Source organism: Sinocyclocheilus grahami, unplaced genomic scaffold (genome assembly GCF_001515645.1).
Source record: "Sinocyclocheilus grahami isolate Dianchi unplaced genomic scaffold, SAMN03320097.WGS_v1.1 scaffold125.1, whole genome shotgun sequence".
Taxonomy (NCBI): Eukaryota; Metazoa; Chordata; class Actinopteri; order Cypriniformes; family Cyprinidae; genus Sinocyclocheilus; species Sinocyclocheilus grahami.
In genome coordinates this window covers 1,401,358-1,413,584 of record NW_015505304.1, presented here as the reverse complement: position 1 = coordinate 1,413,584, position 12,227 = coordinate 1,401,358, and the positions used below count along the sequence as shown (strand labels likewise).

Genomic DNA, 12,227 nt, shown 5'->3' with positions numbered 1-12,227 from the left:
GTATTATTACTATGAATTAGGCTACTACTACTACTAATAATAATAATATTAATAATTATTATTAATTAAATTATTATTATTATTACTACTACTACTACTATTACCATCTTGTGCCCTGCAATAATCATTTACTCAAACTCGCTTTTATGAGATAAAGGAAAAAATTAAAAAATTAATCGGCCAAACATATCGGCCAAAAAAATCAGCATCATATATCGGCTGCCCTGATTTCTAAATATCGGCATTGGCCAGAGAAAAACCCTTATTGGTTGACCTCTATTGCTGACACGTAAATTAATTGTTTTGCCACTTTTGCACTTTATTTTTTCAAAAAATGTGTTTATTTGTTATGCATGTTATGTATGTTTATTAAAAACAAGTTTTGTAATAACCAATTGTTCCGGTCCGGACCTTTGAAAATTCAGATGAGAACCCCTGGTATATAGAAATGTAAGCTCTTTTACTGCCACCCTCTGGCTCTATTAGTACTAGCAGCACTGTGCACTGATACAGTGAATTTCATTTACATGCAAATGAATACAAATATATGGCTCACTCTCTGGCAACACTGATATGGCAACTTCTGACATTTGCGACCCTGGTCCACAAAACCAGTCATAAGTAGCATGGGTATATTTGTAGCAATAGTCAACAATACATTGTATGGGTCAAAATTATCGATTTTTTATGCCAAAATCATTAGGATATTAAGTAAAGATCATGTTCCATGACAATATTTTGTAAATTTCCTACTGTAAATATATCAAAACTTAATTTTTGATTAGTAATATGCATTGCTAAGAACTTCATTTGGACAACTTTAAAGGGAATTTTCTCAGTATTTAGATTTTTTTGCACCCTCAGATTCCAGATTTTCAAATAGTTGTATCTCAAGCAAATATTGTCCTATCCTAACAAACCATACATCAATGGAAAGCTTATTTGTTCAGCTTTGATGATGTATAAATCTGAATTTTAAAGAAAATGACCCTTATGACTGGTTTTGTGGTCTAGGGTCACATTTGAGTAATATATTTCTAAATGCATAGTGTAAGCAGTGTAACTTTTATTTATTCTTATTTAAAAGAAAGGAGCATCGAATTTTCAAATTATTCAGAACATGTAACTTATATTCCAAAAATAAGTATTGTAAAATATTTTTTTGTTGTGTTTTATCCTCTGGTATGGCTAATCTGAGATAATAAAACTTTAAAATGAGACACATGCAGCCAGACCTTATTGGGAGCATAATACTCCAATCATAAAAACAGTAAAGCTAATGTCAACACAGCATAATAGTTATTAAGACAGTATTTTCATTTTCTGTCTTGCTATCATGATTTACTCACATTCCTCTGGGACCTGTTGTTAGAATTAAAATGGTGTCCCAGTAACAGTGAGGCTTTATAATTATTAAATGATAATGTCAGGCCTTGAGCACTGTAACCTGTTTAAAATATGTGCCAGACATAGAGTCGGATTGTCTCTAATGTAATGCTGTTCTTCTGTGTGCAAATGGTCATGTAAAGATGACTCATTGAGAAAATGAGAGGAAGCCTATGTGAAATGTGTGTAAGAAGACTCATGCACATTAATAACAGGTTTAATAGCATTCTAAAACTCCTCGGTATGTGGCAGAACAAGATTTGTTGTCTCTCACTCACACACACACACACACACACACACACACACACACACACACAATTACAGATTGTGGTCATATCAGTGTCATCAGACAGCTGTTCTGTTCCAGGCAGAAGATCTGATGCCAGATTGTTATGAGGACATTTACAGTCATGCTTTATCAACTTTGCCTAGCTATCTACCTATAAAAGACAAACTGAAACCAAAACCCTACCCCAAAAATTCTGAATTAATAGAATTATATCAAAACCTTATATTTAAAACCATTATTTATTAATAATGATACATTTGAGGACATTCCCAATAAAACAGGTTTCATTTATTTATTTATATATTATTTATATTTATATAAACACGCGCACACACACACACACACACACATATATATATTTTAAATACATGCATTCAGCAAGGACGCATTAAATTGGTTAAAGATAACAGTCAGGAACCTTACATTGTTACAGAAGATTTCTGTTTTCAAAAATGCTGTTCTTTTATTTTATTTATGCTGTTCTTTGCTATAAGAAGGATTTCTGAAAGATCATGTGACTGAAGTAATGGAGTAATGACTGCTGAAAATTCAGCTTCGCTATCAGAGGAATAAAGTGCATTTATATAATGTAATTATTTATGCAATATGTAATTAATGTATATTTTTGTAATAATATTTAACAATTTTACTGTTCTACTGTATTTTGATCAAATAAATGCAGCCTTGTTGAGCATAAAAGACGTTGTTTAAAAACATGAAAAAATCTTACTGGCCCAGACCTTTAATTAGTAGCGTGAGAAGATAGATAGATAGATAGATAGATCATAGTTTTATGTCTTGAAAAAGATAAATCAGTAACAAAAATCGAAAAGGAATATATAACATCTGCTGTGCCACAGGCGGCTGCTGATACTAAACAGCAGTTCACAGTTCACATGCTGTGCCCAGAAGCTGTAGCCCACAGCAAGTCCTAGTAAACCCCACTTTTCATGATCTTGTATTGATGGCGTGCTTGCTAACAGCATTTATCGTTTCTTCCAAACGCCATGAGCCGAATATGCATCAGACATCTCCCTTGAGACACTGATGTGAAGGAAGGCTGAACAGCTCTATACACCGACACAGCAAACACACATACACAAACATACATGAAGACACAGCATCCGTGTACCCTTAGCCTCACCCCAGGCTATCTAGAGGGAGCCAGGCTCAGAGGGGGTTGCCATGGAGACCCATTTACTGTGCTCTGTTCCCCCTGTGCACTGTGGCCAGATGATTGCCCCCCTCAACTCAAGGGATCACAACATACACACACACATGCATCACAAATACTTTCATGTACACACACATGCACACACACACACACACACACACACACACACACACACACACACAATTACAGATTGTGGTCATATCAGTGTCATCAGACAGCTGTTCTGTTCCAGGCAGAAGATCTGATGCCAGATTGTTATGAGGACATTTACAGTCATGCTTTATCAACTTTGCCTAGCTATCTACCTATAAAAGACAAACTGAAACCAAAACCCTACCCCAAAAATTCTGAATTAATAGAATTATATCAAAACCTTATATTTAAAACCATTATTTATTAATAATGATACATTTGAGGACATTCCCAATAAAACAGGTTTCATTTATTTATTTATATATTATTTATATTTATATAAACACGCACACACACACACACACACACACACATATATATATTTTAAATACATGCATTCAGCAAGGACGCATTAAATTGGTTAAAGATAACAGTCAGGAACCTTACATTGTTACAGAAGATTTCTGTTTTCAAAAATGCTGTTCTTTTATTTTATTTATGCTGTTCTTTGCTATAAGAAGGATTTCTGAAAGATCATGTGACTGAAGTAATGGAGTAATGACTGCTGAAAATTCAGCTTCGCTATCAGAGGAATAAAGTGCATTTATATAATGTAATTATTTATGCAATATGTAATTAATGTATATTTTTGTAATAATATTTAACAATTTTACTGTTCTACTGTATTTTGATCAAATAAATGCAGCCTTGTTGAGCATAAAAGACGTTGTTTAAAAACATGAAAAAATCTTACTGGCCCAGACCTTTAATTAGTAGCGTGAGAAGATAGATAGATAGATAGATAGATCATAGTTTTATGTCTTGAAAAAGATAAATCAGTAACAAAAATCGAAAAGGAATATATAACATCTGCTGTGCCACAGGCGGCTGCTGATACTAAACAGCAGTTCACAGTTCACATGCTGTGCCCAGAAGCTGTAGCCCACAGCAAGTCCTAGTAAACCCCACTTTTCATGATCTTGTATTGATGGCGTGCTTGCTAACAGCATTTATCGTTTCTTCCAAACGCCATGAGCCGAATATGCATCAGACATCTCCCTTGAGACACTGATGTGAAGGAAGGCTGAACAGCTCTATACACCGACACAGCAAACACACATACACAAACATACATGAAGACACAGCATCCGTGTACCCTTAGCCTCACCCCAGGCTATCTAGAGGGAGCCAGGCTCAGAGGGGGTTGCCATGGAGACCCATTTACTGTGCTCTGTTCCCCCTGTGCACTGTGGCCAGATGATTGCCCCCCTCAACTCAAGGGATCACAACATACACACACACATGCATCACAAATACTTTCATGTACACACACATACACACACACACACACACACACACACACACACACACACACACACACACACACACACACACACACACACACACAGTGTATTGCCAGACAAGCCAACAAAGCTGCTGTACTTGTCCTTTTGATTCAGGCATTCTTCACAAAATAAAAGAGTGCATAATACATTTAAACTTACTTATGTGTGTAGACAAGCTCTTTTTAGCTTGTTATCAGATTTTTGCCTTTTTATTAATAGGCACAGTAGATTCAGGCCAGATTCAATCCTATATATACATACTTTTTTTTCTTCAGTATATACAGATCAAAGACTTCGAAGAAGTTCTTCAATGCAGATTATTTTTGTTACACAATCTGATTACATTTGCTTCAATTATTTTGAAAGAATCATAAACATTTACAAAAATATATATAAAAAAAATGTATATTGCTTATGCTTGCCAAGGCTACATTTATTTGATCGAAAATGTAAAAAACAATATGTGTGTGTGTGTGTATAAATATTTTAAAGAATGGTTTCTATTTAAATGTAACTTTAACTTATTTCTGTGATGGCAAAGCTGAATTTTCTGAATTACCCTGATTTAGTGCTCAAGAAACATTTCTTGTTGTTATCAATTTTGATAACAGTTGTACTGCTTAATATTTTTTAAATAGAAAGTTCAAAAGAACAACATTTATTTGAAATTATACATGTCTTTAATGTCACCTTTGGTCAATTTAATACATCCTTGCTAAATAAAAATATGAATTTTATAAATGAATGAATGAATGATGACCCCTGATTTTTAAATTAAAAGACAATTGGAGAACTGTTTTCACTTTAATCGAATATTATGCATCAATTATTGAATAATCTAAATTCTATAATCAAAAATAATATATCAACCTTTTCAATAACAGTCTTACATTTTTTTTATTTTTGATAAAAAAAAACATTGTACAGTTTATTACCAATAAAAAATAAAGGATAACATCATGCTGACAAACTAATAACCCTTTTTGGGTGTTAAAGGGATAGTTCACCCAAAAATGTTTCTTTACTCACCCTCAAGTTTTTTCAAACCAGTATGAGTTTATTAATTTTTTTTTTAAAGAATTTGTGTAACCAAACAGTTGACAGTAGCCATTGACTTCCATTGTATGGAAGAAAAAAATACTATGGACATCAAAGGCTACTAAACTATCCCTTTAAGTAGGCAGTGGAATATATGTAACAGATTTGCATATCATGTATCATGATTCTCTGTGTGAGTGTGCAGTTTGAGACAGTCTCTGTAACATGGTGTTGTTATTATTATTATAGTCATCATGATTGATTATTAAATTTATGCATGCAATTTTTTTATCATATTTATGTAGTTTTACACCCCTAGTTGAAAAACCATTAAAAAAAACAATGATTTAATCGCTCTCTCATTTAGTTGGGGTACTCAAGGAGACTTCACAACCACTCATCCACTTCCAGCAGTAAAGGTGAAACTCTTCACTGAGAGCACAGGAGTGCTGGCACTGGAGGACAAAGAGCTGGGACGGGTCAGAAACACACACACACACACACACACTGAACCCATCACAACTCATTCTAGCCCATACTCTCACAGCTCTTTAAGCAGTCAGCACTGATCTGAGCTCAGTTCTGCCATGAGGAGGTGATCGGCTCCAAAATGAGCAGCCCCCCTGCGTGCCTGTAGCTGTTCTAATGGATTTGATCCAGTGCTGAGTCAATGAGGCATATCGTCTCTCTATTCCACTCTTTCTCTCTCTCTCTCTCTCTCTCTCTCTCTCTCTCTCTCTCTCTCTCTCTCTATCACTCATTCTCTCTAAACAATAAGCCTGCACTAATATAAAAACAGAAAGATAAGGTGCTGATGTCGGCTCTTATGCAAATGATAGATGACTTCAAAGTGAAGTGAGAGATAGAGAAAATAATGGGATCCAATGTGTGATAAATCAGAACACTGCTGGGAATGGAAAGCTGCGGTATCCTGCTTTTTTCATTGCCATATTTGAGCTAGCTATGCAATATACAGTATAGCCACTGTATTTTTACTCTAATTTAAAACTATTTTGATTTCAAATTGAATTATCAGCATAACAGTGAAAAGTTAAAATTAATTTTATGTCTTAATATTTGGTATGTCCACTTTTGCTTTAATGACAGCTTAGCAATAGTGCAGAATCTTACATATTTATTATAAAATTTATATTATTATAGAATTTCAGTGTGGTCTATTTTTTATATTTTGAAGTTAAAATAATGTTCATGCAATGTTCATAATGTGATTCCAGGTTTTATTGCATCCAACACCCAATAGTCCCAAACAATGTGAGCTCCATAAAATTACTGTTGCCAAAGGTTGCCCAGATGACCTGAAGATCAAATTGGCTGTCCGTATGGACAAACCACAGAACATGAAGCACTGTGGGTAAGTGACATCCTCAAAATTTTAATTTCTGATTTTGCTGTTAAGATTTGCTGAAGGTGAAATCTGCTGACATGGACAATCAGTTCTACACTGACCCAAAACTGAACAGAGTTCAATAAGTTGTTGAATAGTATCAATATGCACAGGCTCAAAACAGCCTATTTCACCAACACTGAAAGGCAAGAATTATAAACTGGTTCAATGAACATGTGGCCTCACCACTCTTGTGATCTCTTGACTCCACCTAGTGGATACAGTAGCAAATTATTAACAACAGATGCATATGATGAACGAGATCTGTATCAGTAAATCCTGTACAATATAAATGGATTAATTTTACAATATAAATATTTTAAGATTTTAAAAGTATATAAACATATTTAAAACACAATAATTTATAAAGGTGATAAGACATGAATAAACATGATGAAATATTTAAATGTATTACTAAATTATTAAATAGATTTTTTTTTTGTATGTTTTAAGCATGAATGTAAAAAATAATGCAAACAATTTGCCAATGGGGTAGAACATATTTAATTCAGTATATTTTCATCTGTCTTTGTCTTGTGAAATGTGTATCCTTATTTTAAGGATATATATATATTTTTTTCATTATGTTTTTATTTTTACTAGAAAAGAAGGCAAAATACTGAAAACCATATGTATGTAACTTTTAATGCAAGTATGTCATGCTCACCAAGGCTGATTTTATTTGATTAAAATACAGAAAAAAAACCCTTTAAAAAGTTATATTGTAAAATATTATTACAATTTAGAATAACTGTTTTTTTGTTTTAATATACCGTACTTTAAAATATAATTTATTCCTGTTGTGCAAAGAAACCTGTGGAAAAGATGGAAGAAGAGATTCTTCGTCTTGGTGCAGGTATGTGCTTTTTCACCTTGGTGGGACTTCTGATGGAGACCTTTTTCTCCCCTTTTGATTCAGAATTTTTTTATCGAGTGCTGTGCATTTCCATTTCTATTGTATATGTCAAAACTGCTCCAGTGAAGTAGACTAGATTCCCGACTCTCTCTGATCGAGCACTGTGTCAGGTACTTCGATGGAGCCTTTTTTATTTCTGTCTCAATTGTTTGCTGTTCAGTCAGCTCCTCTGTGGCGGGTTGTAACATGTCTGAGAGCTAAAAGTTGACAGGCGGCTTGACAGAGTAAAGGACCAGCACTCGCAGCTAAAAGAGCCCACATCACACGCCCACCAGTCGCTCGCAGCTACGGCTACAGCAAGTGACAAACAACAGTCAATACACTGACATTATTTATTTACCTTAGTGTTTGCGTGCGTGCGTGTGTGTCTGTGTGCTTGTGTGCATGCAAGCGAAAAACATTACACGATGCCCCCTTTGTGTTTTCGAATGTCAGTGTGGGTAAGAAAATATGCCAGAATGCGCTTTTTGTGTCTGTGCTTTTTGTTTGTTTGATTTTGTTGGTTTTCACAACTTTTTGTTTGTTTGTTTCCTTTCTGCATTTTGTTGTTTCTTCTCTGTTAAATCCTGTGTATTCACGCAAATGTCAACACATCCATCTGTGTAATCCTCGTAAATGTTAACATAAACATGCTCCAGAATACGTTGTGGCATCTTTAATGTTTTATTTAGATTTAAAAATATATATACATTTATACATTTTAAAAATATATAAATTTTATACCACATACACAGTGAAATACTGAATTTTAATACAATATTTAGTATAAACCAACAACCCTCCAATATAAGACCTATATTATAAAATCTACGCTGTAAACATTTTTTGTGAGCATAAGGTGCATTATGCATTTTTGCCTAAATTATTGAAAAAATATAATTTAACCTGAATAAATCAATGTAATTACATTAGTTTACATCATCAGGCATTTTAAGGGTCAGATCATGCAGCAGTAGCTCCAAAATTAGCTAAATTTATATGATGCGTGCCGACCCTGTTATTAACATCAAAGTAACCATTTTTTTGTATTTTTATATACACTACCGTTCAAAAATTTAAAGGGAGGTAGGATTTTTTTTTTTTACTTTTGAAAGAAGCCTTTTATGTTAACCATTTATTTGATTGCAAATACATTAAAAAAAGATAGTGTTGTGAAATGTTATTGCAATTAAATATTTGACCCTGGACCACAAAAAAGAAAAACATCAAAATTATGGACTTTTCTTTTATGCCAAAAATCATTAGGATATTAAGTAAAGATCATGTTCCATGAAGATATTTTGTAAATTTCCTATCATAAATATATTAAAACTTAATTTTTGATTAGTAATATGCATTGCTAAGAACTTCATTTGGACAACTTTAAAGGTGATTTTCTCAATATTTCGATTTTTTTGCACCCTCAGATTCCAGATTTTCAAATAGTTGTATCTCGGCCAAATATTGTCCTATCCTAACAAACCAGCCATCAATGGAAAGCTTATTTATTCAGCCCTTATGACTGGTTTAGTGGTTCAGGGTCGCATACATTCTAAAACATCCACAAAGCTGAATTTTCAGCAGCTATTACTCCTGTCTTCAATGTCACATGATCATTCAGAAATCTTTCTAATATTCTGATTTGCTGCTCAATAAAACATTTCTTCTTATTATTAATGTATATCAGTGAATAGAAATATCAAAATAACAGCTTTTTTTTAAATATAATTTAAAAATGTCTTTACTGTCATTTTTCAATCAATTGAATGCCTCTTTGCTGAACATACATAAATATTTAGTATGCAGGATGTGCTATCTATGAGTGACCAGAGTTTGATTGACACTGAATGATTCTATGTAAATGCCCCTGCATTATGGGGCTTGTGTTACAGGGTGGGTGTGAGTTCACTGTTGCATTATTCATAGATTACTACCACACCATGTAGACCATTTAGGGCTCTTGTTTGACACAGGCTGGCTTTGAAACAAGGTGTCACGAAAAGGTTGTGACAGAGTTCCCCGTGGCTCCACCCTGCCATTTCATTTCTACAGTTTGTATCAATTTTAACATCTCTATCCTTTATAGAGCACTGATAAGCAGTCATATAAATTATATAGCAGCCGAATCGTCTGTCTTCGTGCCTCTAAATGCTCTTGTTGTCAGTAAGTTGACAGCATAAGGCCAGCATTATGATTCAAACTGAAGTCTAATTATTTTACGGTCGGTAGGCGATGTGACAAAACAGCGGGCAGACGCTCTGTGCTCGCTTCCTCTTTCCCCTCATCTCGTCTCCGATGCTCTGGCTCAGGCATTCAGCCTTACGCATCTGAATATGGTAATGCGTTCGAGTGACCGGGAGGGGCTCAGGTTGTGTGTCTGGCATTCGGCTTTATATTTCCAGCGTTAGTGATCGATTTGCGCCCGCTCTCCCGCTCGCTTCATCCACAATGCAATTGGCAGAGCATCGACAATAACAAGGTTATTTAAAAGAGCAAAAGCATGCAGGGGTAATCAGAAAGCAAAGTCATTTAAAATCCTTTAACTGTCGGTTTGACAGCGGGTCAATGGCCCCGCCAGCGACCGCTCCGGCTTCTGACAGGCCCGGACTTCAGCGGATTGATGGGAGGTTGTGCGTGTATACATGTGTGTGCGAGCGTGGGGGGTGCGTGTGCCCCGGTGGCGTCCCGAAGGCACCTGGGTGCCACCAAGCCAGATTGGGGCCCCGAAGCCAGCCCAAGTGCCCATCACACACATGACATTGAATTTATCATGTCACTCGGAGACGTAGTGAGGGAGGGCTGCTACTTTCAGCAGAGGTGATGGAGGCGCTGGATTGGTGCAATGCTGCGGATGAGGCCGGAGAGCGTCTTGTGTGTGTGTGTGTGTGGAATGTGTGTATGACTGGCACCTAACTGCACGACTCGCATCCAGAGTGACAGCGTGTCATCCCACACTCTTCTGTCAGTCCCGTTTGATTGGCAGGACAAAACCTTACAAGTCCAACCGTACACCGTCAGTGACCGAGACAGCCTCCCTCTGAGTTGCCACCCTCCGTTTGAACCCTATCACTAGCCTGAAGTAGATATTTCTGTTCGGGTTTTGCCTTTCTAGTTCTTAATAGTGTAATTCACGATTTGTGTTTAATGTGCCAATATTCTTTCCAGGTCAGCCAGTACACCTTTGCCATGTGTAGCTACAGGGAGAAGAAAGCAGAACCTGTTGAACTTCTCCAACTGGACGGATACACTGTGGATTACACCGACCCTCAGCCAGGTCACTGCAGCCAATCGGATTGCTACAGTCAATGATGTCACAGTGAATATAGTCTTCACCTGTTCTACCCACCTTGTTTTATTTGTAGTTTGAATGACCGAGGCTTCCGATGTCAATTGCTTCCAGTTATTTTATCTGTACCAAAGTAGCCCATTATGCTGCTTGATATTGCAAACTGGTATTTGTTATCATATTTTTTTCATATTTATTTATTGTTGTAATGATAAACATATAGCACATAGTTTTTTTCCCAAAGTCTTGTGCATTCACAAAAAGCATTGCAAAATAAGCTGGATAGAAGTACCTGTTAGACCAGCAGGTGGCATGTGTTTCTAGGACCCATACACATTAATTCCCAAAGAATAGGTGACTCATTTTATTAGTGTTAAACAAACACAGGTAATTAACAAGTTAAGATCAATAATCTTTCATTGAAACCTTCTGTATCTTTGCATAAAACATTATGCACACTGTACACGGGTTATCTAAATCTCTAATATTCATCGGTGTTGCATAGTGTCTGTGCAGTAATGTTTTATGAAGAATGTTTTATTTTCATGTGGTCTGAAATTTGACTAATGAAGCATTTATAGTCTATGCGTAATCAAGCACTGCATGCTAAATATTGTGACATAAATGGAATAAATTAAAACAATTATATCAATATAAAGCAATATTGGTTCATTTAAATCAATTACAGTGTAAACATTGTTTGTGAGATAACCAAAAAATGTGATTCAGGTGGCCACATCTGTATTAACTGAATAATAAAGTAAAAATATTGTTTAACATGGTTGAATCAACCTTACTACCTTAGGTTGCACCAACAAAAGCAATTACTATGTTTTTAAAATCAGATTCTACACATCAATATTGATTAAAGCGGCCATGCAAATAATATTAATAATTTTACAGCATTTATTCTATAAAATAGCAACATTATTGTTATTATTATTATTAACTAATTATTAATATAATAGGATACAATAATATTGATAAATATGTATTCATCTTCATTAATAAATACGTAATCTTGTAATTTGTAATTTATAAATACACTATTACTAAATATTCACAGATCATCTCAGTTCATGATGCAATAAAATTAATGTCAATTTAAAATATTTGATATAATTGAAATACTTTCTACATTAGGCTGCAGATTCTGTGAACATATTGACTAATGTTTTGGCTATCATGCAACTATTATTTAGCAATATATATATATATATATATATATATATATATATATATATATATATATATATATATATATATATATATATAT

General features: G+C 34.7%; 1 protein-coding gene across 1 annotated transcript in view; it reads left to right on the top strand.

The window, feature by feature from the left end:
* LOC107590158 (calcium-dependent secretion activator 1) overlaps nt 1-12,227 on the top strand; it is a 125,618-nt gene that overhangs the window by 57,329 nt on the left and 56,062 nt on the right. Inside the window, exons 8-11 of the mRNA XM_016278774.1 lie at nt 5,733-5,844; nt 6,601-6,740; nt 7,563-7,626; nt 10,831-10,939. Of these exons, the coding sequence (XP_016134260.1) occupies nt 5,733-5,844; nt 6,601-6,740; nt 7,563-7,626; nt 10,831-10,939 (425 nt within the window). The remainder of the gene's footprint in view (nt 1-5,732; nt 5,845-6,600; nt 6,741-7,562; nt 7,627-10,830; nt 10,940-12,227) is intronic.